The sequence below is a fragment of the Acipenser ruthenus genome, chromosome 15, assembly GCF_902713425.1.
Source record: "Acipenser ruthenus chromosome 15, fAciRut3.2 maternal haplotype, whole genome shotgun sequence".
Lineage (NCBI taxonomy): Eukaryota > Metazoa > Chordata > Actinopteri > Acipenseriformes > Acipenseridae > Acipenser > Acipenser ruthenus.
In genome coordinates this window covers 22,941,301-22,965,458 of record NC_081203.1, presented here as the reverse complement: position 1 = coordinate 22,965,458, position 24,158 = coordinate 22,941,301, and the positions used below count along the sequence as shown (strand labels likewise).

At 36.6% G+C, this 24,158-nt stretch overlaps 1 protein-coding gene across 3 annotated transcripts; it reads right to left on the bottom strand.

The window, feature by feature from the left end:
• On the bottom strand, nucleotides 1-24,158 carry c15h14orf180 (chromosome 15 C14orf180 homolog). 3 transcript variants are annotated; one of them, XM_058987482.1, is made up of 10 exons: nucleotides 22,806-24,158; nucleotides 21,511-21,541; nucleotides 15,639-15,725; nucleotides 13,004-13,136; nucleotides 9,337-9,367; nucleotides 8,786-8,894; nucleotides 6,643-6,809; nucleotides 5,710-5,842; nucleotides 4,677-4,703; nucleotides 1-2,270 (listed from the first exon to the last, which is right to left on the bottom strand). In XM_058987482.1, the coding sequence occupies exons 1-10, from the start codon at nucleotides 23,064-23,066 to the stop codon at nucleotides 2,065-2,067; spliced, it is 1,185 nt and encodes a 394-aa protein (XP_058843465.1). In that variant the 5' UTR covers nucleotides 23,067-24,158; the 3' UTR covers nucleotides 1-2,064. The 3 variants fall into 3 exon arrangements, with proteins under 3 accessions (XP_058843465.1, XP_058843462.1, XP_058843466.1); XM_058987479.1 differs by having other exon boundaries at nucleotides 5,710-5,845; nucleotides 22,806-24,154; XM_058987483.1 differs by lacking the exon at nucleotides 4,677-4,703 and having other exon boundaries at nucleotides 5,710-5,845; nucleotides 22,806-24,157.

The window sequence follows — 24,158 nt, the reverse complement described above, 5'->3', positions numbered from 1 at the left end:
TGCATTTCAACAGAATCTGAAACTCAGAAGCAGACTATATCTTATTTTCTGACATTTTTCCTTCTAAATCATAATTTTATGCAAATGCAAATCCATTATTTGTTTATAGTATACAAAGACAAATAAAACAATTACATTTGGTTGTTTAATAGTGTAAAAGCCTCTCAAGCTTATACAATTTGGTGGTAGTAGCTTACAAACATAATTCTACAAATCTTACCAGTCACTATAGGTGCAGTTTTGAAAGAAACACATGTTATAGTAAACACATTTTTTTTTATAACAGGTACTACAGCTATGGTCAAAAGTTTTGCATCACCCTATAGAATCAACTAATTTTGCTTCATAAAATTAAAGGAAACTTGCTGAATAACGTTACGTTAACATATTGAATTACATATTGCTTTGTAGTTTTCCATATTCTTAATGAAGAAGAACGTACAATTAAAAAATGTGACTGTCACAAGGATGGCTGTAGTGGTGACGTCAGACCCAGAACAGAAACACGCAGAGTGAATATGGGGTGAAGCTGAGTCGCAATGGCTGCGCTCAGTATTTATTAAAGAATAAACGGATGGTGAAACAAACAAACAGACTTTTAACAAAACACAAAACAAAAGGGCACAAGGGCCAAAACAAATAGACAGACAAACAAAAGATGGACGAACACTAAAAAACAAGTATCGTGCTGGTCTTCAAGCACGCGTAGCAATTGTTTATTTCTATTTTAGATTTTACCTCCTCTGTCTCACTCTCGTTCTCCACTCACGAACACCCAACCCCATGTGTGTGAAAACTGGCTCTATATATACAGCTGTGCTGGGATTCAATTACTAAGCATGTGAACTAATTATCTGCAGGTGAAGTGATTGTGCAATCCCTGTGCCTAAATACAACTATATATTTGAAATCACTCATGCTAGACAGCCCCATTATATCCCATGCACCAATACAAACACACCAACAATAAAACACCACATAAAACATAAAACATAAAATAACACACGAGAGGGGCACCCCGTCACAGTGACATTTCAAATTGTAACATGAAATACTGTACTACTATTATGGCTTCCGGTAGACTTTTGCGATACAGTTTTGTAGTTTCTTTGAGTACATGATTTGAAATAACAGATTATTATGTTCATATAGTTTTTCTTAAGTTATTTCTCAATCCTAAAATTCTAGGTAATGAAAAACTTGTTTCGGCTTCACCTCCTATGTTATATCACCTTAACTCAGTGTCAAAGCATGTTACTGTCTGCAAAACAGAAGAAACTGGTTGGTTAATGACTGGAAAGAAGGCATTGAAGGAGTAGAGACAATTTCACTCTCCAGATCAAATGACCAAGGAGGTATGCACAACAACACAAGTATCACAGAGGTTTCATTATCCTAGTGTAGCACTAGATGTCTTAAAATAAAACAAAACTGTTTCTTTAAAAACCACACCTCTTGTGACTGACTGATAACAGATATTTAGTGCATGAAAGTCTATAACAGGTAAGATTTATGGATTTGAATAGAATCAGCACTCAGGTGCTCACTCTATGATCTCAGTACCCAAGGGGTTGTATTCATAGCTTTTACACCAGGTTCACAACTTCTTCAAATTGGTTGGTGAGCAAATACCGCAGATGAGCCTTCTACCTAAAGCCTTCTCTACTGCAGTCTGCACCCACTGACCATGAGGTCCTTCTGCTCAGCTGATAAAGACAATCAGTAACTGAATGCTAGAAAACAAGTTCGGATGCCTTTCTCACTGGAAAAACGAACATAATATGATAAAAAAGGAAAATGAAAGAAAACAAAATAATTCATCAAAAATATTTACATTGCCATGGTTACCACATTATGCTTCTAGTACCATTTACACAGTGTTTTATACTAGTGAAAATTAAGAAATGCTTTTTTTTTTTTGACCAGATTTCTGAAACAGCAGAAGAATTTCAAAATGTCCTGAAACATAAATTAAGTTGTTTGCTTCCTGAAGCCTGGCTTTATGAGAAAAGCCAGAGCAAGGAGCGTGGAAAGTCTCACATTTCATTTTTCACGCTCTTGCTGTCATTGCCTTGTGAGCCACATCCAACAACTCCAGAGGATTTGCTTCATCTGAAGAAAAGAGACAATTAACATCGACTCCAATTCTTCGCACACTTTCAAATGTCTCCTCTTGTCAGTGCAGTACAGTACGACTCCCAGCACAGACAATAAAACGAAGATGCAAGCCAGCAGGGCAAAGTACGTTCTATTGGTCGATTGGTCATAAGCTGAAAGGAAATGAATGCCAATAAATAAGCAAGAATAATACTATTAACATCAGAAGCTTATACAGTGTTCCCCCAGTACTCCATGTCTGGGAAACAGTTGTGGCTAATGGAAGTAATCGCTATCACTATTATATAGTCTAAATAGCACATTAATTACATTGGGTATGCGTCTGTTAGAAAACACCAAATCAGCCCACTCTGCTTCCAAGACATGAAGGGTTGTGTTGGAAGAAACAGGGCTTGAAATACAGCATAGCATTCTTAAGTGCAGCTTTCTTAATTATCATTGTCATTGAAAAGAACAATACTTTTCAAGAAGCTCTTTCTATTTTGTTGCCAAAACAACCAGAGCTCCCAGCAATATGTTTACATAAACCCCACAGGTAAAAGTATAAAAAAAAACAAAGTCAAATAGACACATATTTCAGCTAGTGCCTTCCTCAGTCTAATAATTAGGAACTGCATGTGGTTATATTTTGATGTCAGTTAGGGAGTGATGGCTCATCCTTGTGAGAGCTATATGTAAACAGCACCAACATTGTGATTAGTCTGCTAATGGTGGGTGATCAGGAGAGGGTAAGAGGTGTGAGGTATGTGGAAAAACATACAGAATCTTACAAAAGAAACTTTAGGAAAGAAAAGACAACTCCTAAAAATACATACAGTTATAAAACAGTACAATGAAGAAGGCACTGGCTGAAACATGTGTCTACTTGACTAATTCTGATTGAGTGTTGTGAAGTTATGAATGAAGAACAACACATTGCAGAGTTAACTGTGAGACTAATCACTGTGGACTACAAATGCACACAAGACATGATGTAGCCAAAGCAAAAGAAAAAAAGAGCTGAAAAAGATACTTGTAATGGGGTACAAATAACCAACAGACAAAAACAGCTCAATTGCAGAAAATATAAGATTAATTCCTTCCAGGAGAATGAGCAACAAATGAAAATCTAAAACAAACCAATTGTCAAGGGAGTGCTGGAATTCAAAACACAACACATAAACTTCTTTTTTATGAGATGCACATTGTCAGGGTGGGTTTAGTAAAGCGTGTCCTGTTTTTATTAGATATCTGAGGTGTTGGCTATTACGACTTTCAATTGAACAACTTTACATTAGTCAGTTTTAGTGTTTGTATAATGAGCTAATCGAAGGGGTAAATAATAGTGTGACATATCACATTTAAGGCCTTAAAAAAACCAGCACAGCAGGGAATGGTTATTTCAAGTCTTCTTGCCACTTGTGAGCCAGAGAGGGATGCTACAGATTCTCTTACATAAGTGAATAGTTGAATTGTGCTCTTCAAGCTCTTCTGTAGCAAGGTTTAAGGGAGGTTAGGAAACTTGTGTGACCGAGTAATTGTTTCACAAGCTTCCAGCTGAACCAAAAAGGTGGCCACAAAACCCTGCCTTGAGCTTGCATGACATTCCTATAACCCTTTTGTTAGCCTCAGAAAGCAAAATAGAATGTTCTCTTTGACATAAAGAGATTGTTTGTAATATATTAAAAATACATTTGTATTCTTAATAATGCCACTTGTTAAGTTTTCTTTTGAAGCACATCTTGAGAAGCAGACTGTTTTGGGGCATTTAGCTAACTTAAGATGAGATGGTTTGCTTGGTAAAGCATGCTGGCATACTTGTACTATACAAGTGAATGTGTACATATAATATTGTATAGTATATTAAAAATGACTGTCACAAAGACGGCCGGAGTGGGTGGCGTCAGACCAGAAGCAGGAAATAAACAGACAGAGATGTGTGGTTTGGTGAAGCTGAGCGAATGCTTTCGCTCAGCATTTAATAAACAGCACAGAAAATAAAAGGTTTGAAACAAAAAACAGGACACGGCACTTGAGGCCAAAAAAAAAGGACAAACAAAACGTACTAACACACAAACGGTGGATGCACAGACAAACAAACAAACACGGTGAGTGAAAACACTATTTTTACGTTACGTTATTTTACTTTATTTCTCCTCCTCCTCCTCCTCTCTCCCGTTCTCCACTCACCGAACACCCAACACCGAGTGAAAGAAATGTGCATCTATATATACTGTTGTGCTGGGATTCAATTACTAATTAATTATTCACTTGAATCCCAGCACGTGAATTAATTCTGTGCAGCCCCGTGCTCACATATTACATTTAACCAGCACGTGAAGTGATTTGTGCCCTCCTCGTGCCTAAATACAAATCTACATTAATAAATACACGTGAAACACAGACCCGTTTATATCCCGTGTACCAATGACTATACACCAACATTAACACACGCAACATACAACACATAATATGCACACAGGGGCGGGGCACATTGCCACAATGACATAACGGTTAGTGGTGAGATAAATTAGTACTGTAATGCTACTCTACATATTTAGACTATCAATTCCACTTACCTAGTAAACAATCATAGTAAGGAATGTCTGAAATTAAGATAGATAAATGAATTTTAACACTTGCAAGCATCCATAGAATGCATTTCATGCGTCTTCAAAATATGAATGCATGTTTAGTATTTCATGACAAAGAGACATATTTTCATGACTGTGCAAAGCTGGTTGTTAGTACATTCGGACAGTAAAATAATAAGTCCATATTCAAAAACTGAAAATACTTTGTAATAAATGACTTCCACTAATCAAAAGGTACTGCTATTATTCTGTAGAAGACAGACCAAATTCTCCCACTCAGAAAACATAAAAAATGACCTGGCAGTTTAGTAAAAGCTAAGTTTTTAAATCTTCCCACAATGTTTTTAGGCAAGTGAGAAAAATATACAGTATATTGTTGAATGTTGAACATATACAGTACAGTATGGTACAGTACTAAGCATACTAGTCTGCAGTGCTCTCTCTTTAAATACTCTAGTTGGGAGCCATATGATAGATAAAATAATGTTCTATTTGCATTCCGTCTGATAACGAGAATGCAAGTGCAAGCTAAATGGCATTATGGAGACAATGGGAGCTTTGACAATACCACTTCACCATTAGTCTTGGTGTTATAAAGGGTGCTCTGTTGCGTGGAGCTACTGTATTGTAATTGGAACAGAAATATTAAAACAGAAGAAAACAAATTAAGTACAAGGCTAATTTAGTTGATTAATAAGCATCCTCTTAAAAACACCAACTCTATACAATACACACTTTTAACACTGACAGGCACTCTACAAGCTGTGTTCTGCTTTGTAGGTTAAAATAATGAAAGCAAAGGTATTTTCAACATGTGAATACGTTGAACAAGCTATTTAACTAAGAAATGTGACTGAAGACTACACACAACTCTTAACACTTCAAATGCTAAGACCTCTGGTGAACACACTCATCGCAACTCTTAACACTTCAAATGCTAAGACCTCTGGTGAACACACTCATCGCAACTCTTAACACTTCAAATGCTAAGACCTCTGGTGAACACACTCATACATACCATGTACAATGACCTCAGGCTCCCTGAACCGGACTCTTCGGTCTGACTTCTTTCTGTGCGTGAACTTGTTCTCAGAGCAGCTGAAGCTTGACCTCTTCCGCAGTATAGAGGTAAGACACTTACATGTTGTGACCTGCTAAAGGACGGACAATCAGTTCCTACTTAATATTGAGCTGTATACATGGCTTACCTCAGCAAGAAACTACAGAAAGATGTCCTAGGATAACTAATACAATAGTTTCAGTGTCTTTTACTGAGAAATAAATAAAATGGGTATATAGTAATTATTAGTATATTAGATAAGTTTACTGGTCTGCTTTTATGTGTGGTGTTATCTTTGTGTACTTCTAGGGCATTATGCAGTTCTGAGTTCAGTGATCTTCCCTATAACTGTCTACAGGTCTACAGTGTTTGCAATAACACCTTTTATTTAAAAGCATCAGAAACAAACCTTATTTAAAAACAGACTACTACATAACTTACACATATACTGTACATATACAGTAGTTTAAATATTTATTTTTTAATTTTTATTTAGAATGTTTCCTAACCGTAAGAATTCCCTACACAGCTCTGGAGAACTGAAGGTTCAGTGGGCGTCCTCCGATCCCATGACTGAGCCTACTTCCTCTTTTACACCCAGGAATTGATAGCAGATGTCGGCGAGCTACCGGCGGACAAAGGTCAGCTCTGTAGGTGTCCGCCTGAGCTCACAAGGTGCCTGGCCAGTCAGGTCCCCAGCAACGTGATGAGGAGAAACAGTCCCTGTGGGTTTTGCCTGCCTAACCCACAGGAGCGTCAGAGCCAATGCGAAAACTGGAGACCTTGCACAGCCGAGACACGAACCTGTGCCCCCCTGACTGTGTGACTTACCCTGCACACCAGTTGAGAGACTCTGGAACCCCCAGTAGCTTAAATCTTAGTGTAAGATACCTTCTCTTTACTGTTTGTTGGAGAAAGCAGCAGATCCTTCTTATGCAGTCTCCTCCTGTCTGGGCAGACCTCTGTCTTTGCTAAAGGCACCCCATTTAAAACTTCACTGAATGAGTCGGCAGGTGAGAAAGTCTTCGACAGCGCAGAGGTGTACTGTCCTATTGTATCTGAGGAAGCAAAGGATATCATCAATCTACAGTAAACTATTATTTTGAAAACTGTAATCAAGATGAAACCAAGAATGAGGATGACTGCATTAGCATATTGCATTAGCAATGGGTCATAATTTGGATGAATGTAAGATAGATAGAATTTTTTATATATAGGAGCAGGCTGAAAAGGGAGTTCAAGTCAGTCCTGTTTGGTTCCAATGGCAACAGACCAAGATCAAATCAGTTTGAATGGAGACCAAGTTATGTCCAAATTGTTCTAATGGTGGTGGTTAAAAAACCAAGGACAGTTGTCAATTAAACATGCTATCGTGATAATAGCAAAAGTAGGAATGATACCAGAAAACATATTAGTCGATCTTTGACCCTTGTGTAACTGTTTGGACCACAGACTTCAAATGGGACTGGTGGCAGCCCGTTTGATATTAAGTTTTTTTTTCCTCACCGCAGTGGGTCCCCACACAGCACAGACATTGTGAGGGTGTGTGAGCGTCCTCCGATCTCACAAGCCTAAAGCCAGAATCGCTTTTACGCTGAGCAATCCAGAGCAGAGGCGGGCGGGCTAGCAATCCCGGAGAACACAGATCAGCCCTGCTTGGTGTCTGGCCAGTAGGGTTTCTGTTGAGCGATGAGAAAAAAGAGTCCCTACTCCCCCACCCTGGGAGCATCAGAGCCAATGTGATGCCCCCTTTGGAGTCCTCTGCAAAGTTTGGCCTCTTTGCACAACCCAGACGTGAGCCGGTGCCATCCAAGCTGTGTGACTCAGTGTGGCAAAGCGCCCCGCCCCTGTGTGCATTTGTGTTATGTGTTGTATGTTGCGTGTGTAAATGTTGGTGTATAGATTGGTACACGGGATATAAACGGGTCTGTGTTTCACGTGTATTTAAAAAGTGTAGATTTGTATGTAGGCACGAGGAGGGCAGAAATCACTTCACGTGCTGGTTAAATGTAATATGTGAGCACGGGGTTGCACAGAATTAATTCACGTGCTGGGATTCAAGTGAATAATTAATTAGTAATTGAATCCCAGCACAATAGTATATATAGACGCACATTTCTTGCACTCAGGGTTGGGTGTTCGGAAGAGGAGAACGGGTGAGAGAGAGAGGAGAGTTAAAATAAGTAAATCAGTAAAAACGTAAAGATAAGTTTGTTTGTTCTCACCGTGTTTGTTTGTCACTCCGTGCACCGTTTGTTTAGTGTTAGTCCGTTTTGTCTGTCTTTTTATTTTGGCTACAAGTGCCGTGTCCTGTGTTTTTGTGCTGTTTACAACCCTTTTATTTGTTAATAAACGCTGAGTGCAGCCATTGCACTCAGCTCATCACCATCACCGTCTGTCTGTGTTTGAATTCCTGTCTGGTCTGACGCAACCCACTCTGGCCGTCTTTGTGACACTCAGCCTGCACTTTAACTGGATGAGCCACTCGGGGACCCTGTCCCCTGATCTTACATCTTCTTTTTCAATACTCAGCCTGCCCTCGGTAACAGCTGCCTCTACAGCCAGCAGAACATGTACAGTCTTCCTATTATTAACACAAGGTGTGAACACCACAGGAAAACATGTAGCTTTCCGCTCTATTTCCCCTAGCGCATGCTATGCATAGAATGAGCTGAGAGAAGTGGATAGACATTAGACACCTTTGACGACAGTGTTCTGAGTCAAACATAGCAGCTGACCCCACTGATAAGCTTCCTGTGCCAGGTCTGATGAGCATAAACAGTGCCTTCTATAATTTAACCAAGCCTGAAAACAAACTACATTTTGAGGTTATAATGATAAGAATAAATTTGACATTCTGTGTAAAGTCTGTCACACATTTAAACGTAATACAAGATTCATTATATGTGTGATTTTGTTTCAAAGGTTGTGAGGATCTGGTTCAAGCCTGGTTTTAGTTTTTATTTTTATTTTTAAAGAAACTTCACTGTCAATGTCTTAAATTAAATCTTAACAATACAAACATATTTCTTACCCGAATATTCTGTCTTTCCTATTTCTGCATAGACAGAGGCCAGGAGCTCCAGACTCCTTGCAGTAATGGGATGGTCATTGCCAAAAGCCTTCTGTCGAATTTTAGTTGCCTAAGTCATAAAAAAACAAATGATGATGTTCAGTTAATGAAAAGTTACCATGTTTTATTCACCATTCATCAAAGTGTGACTGACAACAACAAAAAACATAATATGTATGTATCTACCTGTTCACTCTCTATAGCTATAAGAAGGGCAGTGACAGAAGTATAGAACACCCTCACCCTTTAAACCCTAAAGAGGGTTTACCACAGTAACTCAACATGTTAACTTTGCAGTTTTCTTATGGTTAAACTATGAATTTACCATAGTTTACCATGGTTTGCTTTTTAATATGTTTTACCAGATCTCTGGGCTTTACAATGCTTAACTTTGCTTTACCATTCTTTCACTGTGCTTTATATTTTTCTACTATGCTTTTACTATGGGAAATGTTTACAAGGTAAGGAGGGACAATTATATTATGAAGAAATGAAGATGAATGGATACCCACCTTTCCACTGTATTCTAAAGCAAGATGAGGTCTGGAAACAGAAATAAAAGATAATCTTAGTTTCTTCGGGCACTGATCTGACAAACATCATCATACATGAGGTTTGGTGCTTTATACACTCATCTATAGTATTTTGGGTGTGATACTGTATATCAAACCAGTTAAATACCTTCTCTAATAAGACCGACGTTTTTTGGTTAACAAGTTAAACAAATTGCCTGAGTTGTTACAAGAAATGATATGGCCCTTCAGTAAAGGCAGCTATTAAAGAGTAAGTAACGGGGGTCCGAAAAAATATAGCATTACACGTCCCCATGTGTTACTACAACTGTTTAAATACTGTATTTTTCTTTTCATTGTTAACATCCTGACAACTTTTTAAACTTATAACTTTAAAGTCTGTTTCAAAGTTTAAAAATGGCCACTCTACTGCACTGGGGTTTGACATCTGTCCTCTAAATCACTGCAGGATTAAAAAAAAAAAAAAAAAAAAAAAAACATAACAACAAGTGCTCTGGCTTATCTGTTCCTTACCACATCATGGATCCAATAACCCTTACAGAACTAAAACACACAGCTTTCCTTGGCTATCATTGGGCATGTGTGTATTTAGTGATATCCATGCAAGGTCAGAGCTTAGAACAGGCATGTTTGTTTCCAACACATGCTCTGAGCTTGACAGTTTCTGTTGGCATGTGAACAATGCCTGCAGGACAATTAACATCCTCAAAGCAGATGGGCACATAGTGCAGTGTCTAACTCTTCTCTCATCCAAGTATGACTAATAGTCAAAAACAACTTAATTTCTACCAAGATTTAACTTAATTCAAAAGGTTCCCAAGTTATATCTTAATTAATGTTAACAATATACACTGTCCTACCAAATTTACCATGGTAAATTATGGTGCTTAGGTGGTGTGACATTTGTTGTCCAGACCACCTGCTTACTAAATATTGTAATAACCTCTTCAAAAATAGGCACAATATTTTAACAAGCTTACATATACTGCCAGGCCACTTTTACCTATTATTGGGGAGGGCAACTTTCTATGATCACAGCCATGACACAGAGCATCATAGACTCCACAAGGTGCTGGAAGGTGTCTTGGAGCATGATAATCCATTCAGTCACTGATATTTCACATAGGTAGAGGATAGTGAAGACGAATGTGCAGTTAAAGTTCATCCCAAACATCCTCAGTTGTACTGAAATCTGGGGATTGTGGTGGCCATGTAGGAAGCCAGAAGTTCTGCTTTTCAAACCACTTGCCCACAATTCTGTCACGGTGGATGGGGGAATTATCATCTTAAAATAGCTTTGACCATCAGGATACAAATGAAGCATTGTTTGGTGAACTCGGTCCACAACAATGCTTAAGTAAACTACAACAACTTTATCATGGCATACGGATCACATGTCATGATCAACCTAATTTGCATCTCTATCATGGTGATGCCAAATCCATTTAGATAGAAAGCTCCTAACTGGTGTATGTTCCAATGTTTTGACAACTGTATGTAACAAATCTGACTCAGCTATATAGTGGTACCTTTGCTTTCAGTGGAGACAGGTATCAGAACACAAAATAAAAGGAATGGAAAAACTGGGGTGCCGTGACCTGGCAGACACTGAGTTTTATTAATGAGCCAAAGAGGGGTGTCAGGTGTTGCTGCGGCCCTGCTCTGCACTTCACCAAAGCTGCATTGTGCAGTGTTTGTGTGTGCATTAAAATGACAGCCTGCATCGCAAGGTCACCCCTCACCCCAATGTGTACTTAAAAATGTAGAGCAAGCTGTATTTAGTGCTACAGATGTAACCGCTACTGTTCCAAAGCATATCCTTATGAATAAATAACGAACAAAGAATCGGATGTCCTGTTCAGAGTACACACAGGTATCTGATCTAGTCACATTCTAATATGTCGACGTGCCGATGAATGATTTAAGTCAGAAAACCTGTTGTATAACCAAGCTAGAAAAGACTTACAGTTGGTGTCATTTGTATACATCAGGTTTCAAAATTATTATTTAGAAATTGCATTAGAGAGTCTGTCAATCATATGCTCTTCTACTAAATGGTGAATTAAAAGTGCATAACAATGGTTGGGGTTAGGCCTTTATATTACAATATGGTAAAAGTTTAATTGATATAATGAGGTTAAACTTATAGGAAACTCAAGTCAAGTAGACAAATGCTGCTGCTAATGCCTTCATCAGTGTTCTTTGTTTCTTAAAAGTTTGACCTCAAAATATATAATTGAGTGTTTGAAGCAAATAAGGTATATAGTGACATGAATATAGGTCCTAAAGCAGTAAGCAGCAGGACCACTGAAGTAAACGATCTACATTATAAAACCAGATAATTAATTAAATTACTTATTTTGCATGCAGCCAATAACACAATTATAGGGACTTGCTTTACTGTAGTGCAAAATGGCTTTCAGTGGCACAGACAATCAACTTTAAATCCATACTATATGTACTTCTTTGGGCATTTTAAGGGTTGATTAAAGGGACCTTTTTTAAACAGCTAAATTGGAAGTTTACATTAACCCACTTTCTATTTAATGCAAGTAGTGCCCTCATAGCACATGTTGCTAAGGCTAAAAGTCACATTGAATACTCTTACAGTAAATGAATGCTTTGTTAAAAAAATCTAAATCCCACAGTCTGACTGTAGATAATTCTTTAATAACACTCAATAATATAATATGAATAAACCATAAATAAAGTTTTAAGTGCAGTAGACAAATGCTTATGACCTGCAGTCAGAAAAGCAGGCTACGCTGAGACGTTTTTCAACTAGACATATCTGTTTTATAACTGAAGATAAGCAGAATAAATGAAAACATTAGGCTGACATACTGTACTTCACTGAAAACCCTAATGAAAGTTAAGGGATACAACTTTACAAAATCATAGACAGGCAATTTGTCTAGGAGCTGCTTAAATAAATACAGGTAACGTTTGAAAAAACAAGTTAAAAGAGAAAAAGAAAAAGATGCTGGTCTCCAATCAAATTCTGGTTCCTGACACATTATTTAACATGTTTTAAAACCACAGTTAAAAGATGCATGTGTGTGTAACAGTAGTCTGCAGTCTTCAACAGAGGAAAGAACATATATACTATTTTTTCACACATAGAAAACAGTTATTTATGTGAAAATAAAAACATGTGATCAGTGAAAATATTGCTTATCTTATCCTTCCCTGAGTACTTAACAACTCAGTCTTACATGTTCCAATATTTCCAGGCATCACAAATGCACCAGCTGATAGCACTGCATGTAGTATTAAACACATTTGGCTAATCAGACCTCCAAGTAATTTCCTTCTTGCAACTTGCTGACAGTTGCCCATCAGCAACTGCATGGGCTTAAAGTGATACAACTTAAGTCACTTGCCATCTGATCTCAGTTACAGCATACACAAAGAAAGTGTGGCACAACATCAGTTTAACCACTGACTTGCACGCCAACAAATAAAAGTTAAAAAAAATATTAAATTACAGCCAAACGTTGCGTACTCTTTGGGCTCCGGTTTTATTTATGAATACATTTTGAAGAGCGTTTACTTGCTATAAAGAAACAGACTTGACATTAACAGTGCTCATACACATGAAGAACTGACCACTACTCAATTAAAAAAAAAAAAAAACAGGGCCTACCTTTTACTCATGATGCAAACTTGAGCTAGCTTCTCATAGTCCCCGGCTTGACAGGCCTGCTCTGACACATCCTCTTCGGAGAGCCATCCTCCTGTGCCCTGCTGCATTACTTCAGGAGGAGCTGTCAGGCATACTGTAAACAGAATCAGTCATCAAGAAGCAATCCTTTCCGAGGGCCAGGAAACTAGATCCTAAACATGGGCATCTGGCCACCTTAACACAAACGCAGAATACAGGGGGAAAAAAGGTTCCACTAAGAATAGAGACGTTCAGAGTTTTACATCCAATGCAGAACTGAATCTACTGTAGTGTATGCGATCCCCTTTCATAACACACTGAATGAGTCACCTTGGGGAAAGAACATGCACTGTTGTTTATCAGGCAGAAGTGCTGATTCAGAGGGCCCTGGTTTCTATGGCGCTTTGCGCTTCTCAGTTAGATAATGCAGTCCAAGGATATTTCCAACCGGCCCTTAAAAGTCGATTCTGTGAAGACACAATTAGCTGTGTCAGCAGCTTTTGTGGATGACGAACAGCAAAGACTGTGGTTATTTCTCATACTTTTAAATGTGCTGGTGTACAAAAATAACTTTCATCTCCTGAAAAGGGGATTTTATTTATCACAAAGAAAACCTTCAACCTCTGGGTGGCAGTGGAAAAAGTGGAAAATAACAATGGCAATAAAGAAGTTACTATAGTAATCAACTAAACAGAAGACTATGATAATCTGACACAAAGGAATTACAGTATGTTGTGAAATTGCACTGTGGAAGTCTACACTTTTACAATACTACTACTACTACTACTACTACTACTACTACTACTACTACTACTACTACTAATAATAATAATAATAATAATAATAATAATAATAATAATAATAATAATAATAATAATACATTAACAGACCCTGAGTTTGTACTTTGTGCTTTAAATTTATATTTCCAGTATCAATCTATTAGGGCAAAACCTCAAACACATACCTCAGAATTAAGAGACACAAGTATAATGTTCTATATTTGGGGGAATAATGACTGACTTTCATGTAACCAATATAGCATCTGAGATCCTGCAGAGTTTTTAACATATGACTCATCTTTCAGCATTTGAGCGTTGGTATTGTACAGATGCATACCTGTGAGTCAAAGGCCTTTTGGGAACTAGTCCCAAGTATAAAAAACAGTTTATTTTAGAAATGATTAGCAAACCCAGAGTCTATCCTGACCATGAATCATTTTACTAAAAGCAGAATCACCTCACAACACAAGCACTACTTAACCAGTGTATCCAGGATTTCCTACAGCTAGCAGCCATACATATGCACATATTCATAGTACACAGTGCTCCCTCGCTATAACGCGGGTCTCGGGGGACACACAATATGAGTGTTATAACCAAACAGCATTATAAATGAGGAAGGAGGTGGGGGGCGCCACGGAACACATAACACACATCTGATTAAAATACGAAATAAAATAATTCTGCCTCTATAATGCACATATAGTGAAGCGAAACTGTAACTTTCCGTGAATCAATCATGCATAAAGCAAAATGTAATCAACGCTATATTTTTTACAAAAAAAAAAAAAAAAGATAACATTCCAACTCGTGGATTATTTTAATTAGCAGTTTTTAAACTATAAATAGCCTGCCTAAATGACAGTCGGGAGTTTAGTTGGAAGCAACCGACAAGCAAACCAAGTGAGAGGAGAGCTGGTCGGGAGAGGGGAAGAAGGAATGGGAATGAACAGTCGGTACTGTATTTACTGTGAAATATTGCATGAATCACTAGTATAGGGAATTGGGGGACATGCTGTAGGAGCATTATATCTGAGGCACGTTATAACTGAGAGCCTTACAGCGAGGGAGCACTGTATATACTGTATACTAATAATGATGAATCCTAAAATCCTAAAAACTGAGTTAAATAAAATACAAATTTAAAATCAAGTTGTGCTAAATACTTGTTAATACCTTTTGCATTTATCTAAAAATACATGTGGCTGAACCTCATTAGCTCCCATTAACAACGTAAAGTTTCATACAGATTTAGACCACGTGGAAATAGGGACTTATTTTTATTTTAAGATGTATTCCCATTGTTAACTATTAAATCTCCTCATTTCTATTCAACTTTCTTTGCAGCAGTATAGGCCCTATTTTGAAGCAAAGGCATACGTTTGAGAGAAATAAAATAGACAAATGTATAAAACTAGAAAGAATAAAATTAGTTGCTGGAATAGACAGTGGTTTCTTGATAGGTTTATACAGTCTGAAAATGTGCTTCTCGTCTTGTTTCAAAACAGTTCCCTGTATGTCTGTATATATCATTCACCAGAGAAATAATAAGCTGCTAAACAATTAATACATTAAATAGCTCCAAACAGTAAAATTACATGTCTAATAAGGCATACATTTACAAACCCCTTTTAGAGTTCACATAAATTAAACAGCCCTAATGTATCCAAGGTAATCTCTATGAAAACAAGAGTTTAAATTATGATAATCCACATTTTAAATATAGTTCCACATGTGCGATTCAAGTGGTAAGATTTATAATAATACAATAACAGACATTATACATACACTTCTCTGATATACAGTATATACAATTACAGTAAGCACAGTGGACTTGCCTGAGCTCCCCTGAAGAGCAGCGAGGTCTGCTAAAGCTACTTCATAGAACATCTTCTCCGCTTGAATGAACTGAAGGGCTTTCACATCTGTTTATATTGGATAAGGATCAACCATGGTGTCCATTATACTGAATGGAAAAAAAGCCCCACAAAGCCAAAGAAGCCAACAGTTCTGATGGGTCAACAGTAATGTTTACAACTAGGCAATCTAAAAGTACACACCTACATATGTCAAAAAAAATATAAACAATATTAAAGAAACTAATGTGCGCTACACAGTTATGCTTCTTTACTAATCCTCATGGGTATTGTTTGAATACCTTAATCAGTACGGTATCCATATACAGAACATATACTGTGTGCCAGAGTTAATTCTGATCTAAGCCATCACATACTGAAAATAGAACAGAATGCCCTTTATAAAGTAACCCTAAAACTGGATTCACTCCAGGCCTGATTGCTGGGCTAAAAACAGAAAGGATAATGTGAATAACATAAACATGGATTGTGGAAGACAAGGCTACACAAAAAGCACTCAAGTGTTCATGCTCTGTGTGAGGTGATATTGATTTTTTTAAAGAAATACAAAAAATAAAAAGACGCAAACATGCAACCCAATTAAGTTTCTATGTAGAGAGACTGAAGTTACTGATGCTAAGGAACTTGGTGGATAGGAGTGTAAAGTCAAGATGAACATGTAATGTTCTATCTAATGTGTGTGTAGGAAGTCTGCAAGGTACACTGGTAGACTGGAGAAAAGGGATTGGGGAGTTTCCTATTGTAAAGAGCTCGAAGGAGTCCCTTGCTCAATGGAGAAAGGAAATGCTCACATTCTTTTCCAGGGTCTCAAAGGTTCCTTTGCTGAGTGGAGAAAAGGGAATACATATTGTAAAGGTCTCTTCTATGGAAAGTACTGTTTCTTGCATAAGTTGAAAGAGATGTGCATATATTCTTTAGGGAATTTAGGTTGTGCATGTTCAGAGCCAAATGAATTGTACTATATAAGAGTAAAGAAGAAAACAATCTGATGGGTTGCTTGGGTTTGGAATCAAATGTATACCTTCATAACCTGTCTGTCCCAGTTAAGAGGTAATATGACTATCATTACTATTCTGACTGTAAGCTAGGAGGCTACCATTACTTTGTCTAGAGAAAATGTGTTGCAATAATTGTGATATTTCTGTATCTTGAATAACCTATGAATGTAAACAGATGTAATCATGTATTGATCAACTGTTAAGAATAATCTTTTATTAATCAATAAACTGTGTAATCGAATATTCTAGTAGAATTATCTGATTCATTATAAGAAATATTCAAAGATCAGAAATCAGCATTGTAAGATGTAAAGTGTACTGTGGGATGATTGAATGTTTGGCCCAGGATCTTGCCTTCTGGACCGATAGGAGCCGCCCTCGTTTGAGGTGGGACCTCCGACATCGGTCAGAGGTCACCAAGGCCGGATGATGGAGGACCACCGACCCCCAAAAGGGAGATACAGTTGCAAAGGAGTAATTTAATTTATTTTAATCTTACGTTTACATGAACCAGCTCAGTATATTGGTGAAAGTAGAACATTTAGATTACTATAACATAGCTATAATCGCAAGCACCTGGACTATAGTCCCACTCCAGTCTCAATGGACTTTAATCAACACAACCAGTCCTATATGCTACCAAAACGCTACAAAAAAGAAACACAAGGGAACAATAATCAATAGCACAATTGGACCACATTCACAGCATGTGAATCAAAAGCCATTTGAACATTAAATACATTGAAAAATACTAGTTTGCCTAGTACTAGTTTCTTTTAGCATTTCCAAAATTAGCACAATTGAGTGTTTAATAGTTATGGGTGAACCAGCCAAACAGACAGAAACAATTCTACTGTAGCTAATAAAGTTTATTTGACATTGTTTTGTGTGAAACATTATAGTGTAAGATCTGAGAGTCACAGAGCTGTCCAAATAGAATACTACCATACTGTAGTTTCAATGGCTACTCTTATTGGAAAAACTCTTATTGGAAAAACATAATTTATTGGTGCACTAAATCAATGCCCTTTTGGTGAGAAATTTACCCTGTATATTCCAAGAACAATGAGGTCTGAATGGGTAGAACAAATGCAACAAAGAGTAGGCCAAACTAACCATACCTGACAGCAATTGTAATGAGTGATGAAGAGAAATCTTTAGCATACATATACACACCAGCCTTAGCTGCAGGTAAAACGTGGTTAATACATTTACCAAAAGACCTGTCTTGATTAAACGTATACCTTACACAGAACACACAAGCCATGGTGACATTTTTAGAACTTAGACTGTTACAAATAACAACACCATCATGCAGTATGTCATGTCAAACCTGGTAGCCGTGAAGTCTAGATTTAAGAGGAGGTCTGGTTATTTTTAGCCTTCTGACTATAAACGTTCTGTGAAATGGTTATAAACAGTGTGCCCTAATTTACTGTTTACAAATAGTGTTCAGAGTACTGCTTATAGAAGGGCCTTTCTCTGTAGTTGAAGGACATCCTTACAGCAGTGAAATCTACCATTCCAACCTGCTCTTGTCTCAACATACTCCACAGATCTGATTTTCAATATATTTAAACCATTCAGTACTCTGATTATAACTAGGAGCTTCCAGGCTGATACCTTAGTTTCCATCACTTGTGCCCACCAAGTTATAAGTTCTTACATTACTGTAAACAGTACAAGCAGATAAGATACAAAGATGCTAGCAGCAGCAATCTTTCTGCAATCAATATTACTTATTTTTTTTAAATAAAAAGACCACCACCCAACACTCTGTTTGAGTTGAATGCTATTTAAATCTTCTAAGCGTCATATTGAAACATGTTTTTTCTCTTTCGTTCAAACACAAATGCATGAAGCATGACATTCAAAAAATGAAATGGAGATGTTCACTGAGTAAAGTGAAGAGTATTTACAATTTTAAATTGTTAGAGTATAATTTACATTCTAAATGGTTTAATATCCTTTTATGCCTGATTTATTTATTTTTTTATAATTCTCTACTGCTGTTTCTGCTTAGATAATCATTAGTCAAACTTAATAGTACCCTCTGATTTTCTCAAGAGTAGCGGTTTTAAAAATGACCAGGGCATCCATACAAAAATCACACTTACAGAAGAAGTGGGGAGAAAATGACAGCTCATCAGAGAGGAGCAATTAAATGGTTGTTTTACGTTTACTTACTAGTTTTATTAAATTAAAAAAAAAAAAAAGTTTTATTGCTTGGTACTAGTAGTAGGGCCCCAAAGGAGCCATTCAAAGATATTTCCCCATAGCTTGGGAAAAATGACAGGTCATACCATTCACTGCACACTGTACCAATCTCACAATCCATTAGTCTTGCTGACCTTCAGAGTACTGAAAATAAAGAGTGAACTGTTCCACATGGTGCAGTGCATGTTCTCTCTCACGTGACTGGAAGACTTACACAACATAGAAATGCTTTGGTTTTAGTTTGAGTGGAGCTGGCTATTTCTTAAAAACCACTAACTCTGTTAGCATTAGAATTTTTGTGCACACAGTTTTAAAGCATCATTCCATTTAAGGTCACGCCACATGGATGGTAACCCTGTCACTGACCTTTTTCACTTATTTGTATGTTGTTATTATTTTTTTTTAACAAATGTATTAACATCATGCACTTACAGCGATTGGTGTTATGATTTGGTAAATAAGAAGCCAGCATTAATTGCATATACTGTGCTCACTAGTTTGTAAATGTGAAGGTTAAATAACTATAAAAATGAAGGTAAAATACATTTTTAACTTTAATGTTACATCACTGTAAACATGATGGTATACGAACATTAAACAACACTTTACAAAATGTCCATAAAGAAGGGTAAATAACCAAAAAAAGCTTTAGGTAATATATATATATATATATATATATATATATATATATATATATATATATATATATATATATTGTAACACGGCAGGGAGGGGGTTAAAATCTTCCCTGCCAAAAATATGTGCAAATGCACATTTTGTTTAAATTAATTGTTTTATTTATTTAATTATCACCCGCACCTGGTAGTTATTATCAATTAGTACTAGGTGCAGGGGTATTTAAGATGTGCAGTCAGTCTGCACGGGGCTGCTGAGTAGAAGGAAGCAGAGGAGAGGTGTTCTGCTTCTGAGCAGTCAGAAAAGAAGTACGTGCTGTGTTAAACCTGCGTGGTTTTGGTTTATGTTCCGTGGTGCCAGGTAAACGACTTAGCCGTCCTGCAAGTTAGTCAGGGAATAACCCGTTTAGTAAATACTCCAAAACGGAGTTAGGTTTTGTTTTGTGTTTGTGTTTATTTTTGTGTTTATTAAAAATAGCGCAACCGCGCTTAACTCCATTTCCTGTGTCCTGGGTCTGCTTTGAAAGGGGCAAACGAACGACCGTGAGTGCCGGCCGGGTTACTATATATATATATATATATATATATATATATATATATAAATTGCAAATATTTGAATTATAATGTCTAAAAAGAAAAAAAAAATACAGTATGGTAAAAGCAGCAACGATAAATACTGAAGGTAAAAAAAACCAACAAACGTTATTTTAAACGACAGGTATTTTTTGCTGCTGAGCTTAACAAAAGTTACCAGTAACCCAAATACTAACCCCTTGTCTGTGGAGGAGAATGACAGGTCTTTCCTATTTTGAATAGTGATGACATTATTAGCTTTTCTTTGCATCTTCTGTTCAATGGCATTTATTGGTTATTAACAATTAATAAAACTCATCTAATAAAACATATTTATTTAGAGTGATGCACTAACCAGTGCTGGGGAGGTTACTTTAAAAAAATTAATCAATAAGCTACAAGTTACTTAAACAAAATTGTAACGAGTTAAAGTAACTTGTTACTTTGAAAAAATGTAACTAGTTAGTAACAGCTACAAATAGTTACTATTCAGACACAGTGTACATTTTACAGAGATTTTTTTGGTCAGGCTGCAGTTGTATTTGAAGATCCAGCTATCAAACCCACTTGTTCTCTCTTTTGATGCTATTTTCAAGCTATGAAAAGCACGTTCATGTGACATTTAAGGTTTGACTTACACTGTTGAAGCCCTTTCTGATTTCCATGTTATGCATTAACCATATTTATTTTTATTTTTTTACATAAAATGTAATGAATTTCCACATTTTGTTACCTGTCTGACAAAGGACAATTACAGATACAAGTTACTGAAAATTGTAATCAAATTACAGTAATGTTACATGCATGTAACTAATTACTGTAGAGTAGAGTTACATGCATTTAATGTGTTACTCCCCAACACTGGCACCAACATACACCCATTCTGAGAGTGTCTAATCATTTCCAATTTCTAGAAACATGTAGAGTCTGTGTTGTCTGAATAACTTGGTCATAAATTGATGAAAAACGCTGTATTTTTCTGTTGAACAACGATTCAAAACATAAAGAATATTTTACAGGATCACTTCAGGCTTGCTGTTGGTTGCTTATGGTTAAATAGACAAAAATACACTTAAGACACTCTCTCACTGTTAGAGATATAGATTTCAAAGATTTAGACGATGGCGATATTCTCCACCGCTGAGATCAATTGAATAAACCTATTGTATATCTAGAAAGGACCACGGCCAAGCTAAATCAAGCTCATGAAGCAACGGTTGAGGCACGGATGAAAGTCTTTGTTGTCCTGTCTGAATTTATTGTAGCCTGTTAAAAAATTAAAATAATGAATCAATAAAACATGCATTTAGAAATTCTCAGTTTAGGCCAAATGTGAGAAAAGTCTGAGGAATCAAAGTGGACTCAAAAGTGTGTCACCTACTGAGACAACCTTCTAAACTAAAAGGATACATTTCTTTTCGTGGTTGAACACTTCGGCAATCTGTTAAGAAACAGAAACAACTTCAGATAACATTTCAGAGAGCAACCAAGGGAGTTAGGGTGCTTCATCAAGAAATAATGTTCATTAAATCCAAATAAGTAATTACGATACAGCACTTAGCTAGGAGGATCAAACAATGGTGCGTCCATTCTTTGGTTTAAAACAAGTATAACACATACATATTTTACGTCACACATGCAGGGGTCATATTGATAATTATGTAGCCATTATACAGGTGTAAGATAACGGGGCAATTACAAAGCCAAAGTTTTAAAAAAGAACACAGAAATCTACAGGATTCTACTCAGCAATAATTGGTTCTGCTTGCATGCCACAATATTAAACACTGACTGTCATATTCAAAGCACAGTTATTTATAAACACAATTCACCCTCACATCCACTGTAAGAAAGCTTTTGAAGAATCTTCTTGCAACATCAATTTAAGATTACATACTTTACCAGACCCTCGTCTCAAACTTTTAAAGTTAACAGGATTAAAAACATGTTACCACCTGCAATTTGTAATCGAGATCAGATTTCAACTGAATCTGTCCAACTCAAGATGTAGGTGGAAGCTTCTGATCGTCCAATGTGAAGGTCTCAAGAGGTGAGTTTTAAATCTTTGACTGTATGCTCAATTTGAAGGCTGTTTAATATATTATATTGGTATCCACAGAGAACAATACCTGATCTGATAGACTTGCATTAAATGAATTTTATGCAATATATATATATATATATATATATATATATATATATATATATATATATATATATATATATATAATGTGTGTGTATATATATATATATATATATATATATATATATATATATATATATATATATATATATATATATATATGCCTTTTCCCTTGAGATCTATTATAATATTCCCTACTTTGGCAACCTTTTTAGTATTAAAAACTATGATTGGTTACTTAACAATTGATCTGTAGTTGGGTTTTTGGGTACCCTTACATACCTATCCTCTTTGAGAACTGTTGTTTAAATGTAATATTTAGAGATTAAAAAAAAAAAAAATCATAGGCAGTCCGAGAAGTTGCCCTGTTAAGAGTTTGAAAAAACATATATGCATAGAAGTATAGAATAGATAGTAAACATAGTACAATTATACATGCAGTGACCAATATAATAAAACAAATGTATGCCTTTTTTTTAAGTAAGGTAATACTTGTGGGGAGTTTCACTGGCAATGTGTTAAGAGTGGGGAGAATGAAAAAAAGAAGCAACTTTGACAGCACCTGGTGAAGACAGTCAGGCAGAGACTGAAAGCTGTGCACATGTGTCAGGCCTTGCAGACAAGTCAGGAAGCATTTGAGAGCAGCCTCCGGCTCCCCCTGCTGCTGGAACTGCTTCCCTTGAACATAGAGAGCCTCCCTGTCATCACTCAGCATCCCTGCTCTGCTCATGAAGCCTGCTCCTGCAGCTGGCCTTCTCATCTCATCTGCAAACGAGGACCACATAGAAGCAAGCACAGTCCTTTTTCTAAAGCAATATTTCATCCATAATATAAAACAATCAATTGTTAGACAGTCAGCCCTGCTAAAAATATCACTCCTTTGCTTATTATTACCAGATTGAAATGTCCCACACAGAATATTATGGGGGTCAATTGGGACAAGCTCCTGATAATATCAATTTGGTTATTATTACATTCCAGTTGTTATTAGTGCATTTATCAGCCATACACCTGATTTCCACCCAATCTACCGTAATATATTTTTTGGGAAATAAAGACATCAGTTAGAAGGTTTACATGTAAACAAGTTGCTGTAGAGTGTTGAGATGTTCTGAATATAATATAAAGTATGGTAGCCCAATATAGAATACAGAACACTGTATTATTACAATGTGTTGGATATGTATAGTTAGAACAGTACTGAGTGAAAACCCATTTTATTAATGAACGCTATTGTAATCCAGGCTATGCTGTTACCTGTACTAAGTTCCACAGCAAAGTAGGCATCATTGTTGTCTGTTTTTTAATGCTTGTTTTGCCAGGTTATTGGTGAACTGTTAAAGTCCACTCCCCTTTTTGTCACCCTTTTTCCTCATTCCCTGTGAAGTGATATGAAAAGGTCTGTACAGTGTATGTAAAAACACCAAAGGAAAATAGGAAACTTGACAAGTCTTTATTTTTGATGACATTGATAAAGATGTGTTGTCGAAACACTTGTCAAAGAATTGTAATTTCTTTTAGTGTTTCCACAATGTAGGTCAATATTTCAATATTTAAAATGTAAAATAAATACTACCCTGGGATAAGCAACACTGCTATAATTGTCGATAAATAGGTGACACGACAATGAGCAATGTGATGAAACAGGATAAAAAAACGAGACACAGGTTCTTACATTTACACTCGGTGTGGTTTGTGATGAGACAAAGAAAACTGTGCAGATGTACTCTGGTTTCATTAAATTGGGGAGTAGTTTGTTTTGTAACATCAACAGATGTATTTTCCTTTCCCCAAGACTGTGCAAAATGCACTGTGGAGTAAATACCTTGATTAATCTGGTCCATTGTGTGTTATGGCTTCCACAGATAATGGCTATTTAATATTATACTACAAGAATGGCCTCTCTCTGATAGAC

Excerpts from the sequence above, each read along its gene's own strand:
- c15h14orf180 (XM_058987479.1), bottom strand. The coding sequence starts at position 23,066 with ATGAAATATTGCTTTAGAAAAAGGACTGTGCTTGCTTCTATGTGGTCC. Across the intron at positions 8,895-9,336 it reads CTTTAGAATACAGTGGAAAG|GCAACTAAAATTCGACAGAA; the intron begins GTGGGTATCCAT and ends TTTATGACTTAG. Across the intron at positions 5,846-6,642 it reads CAACAAACAGTAAAGAGAAG|CAGGTCACAACATGTAAGTG; the intron begins GTATCTTACACT and ends TCCGTCCTTTAG.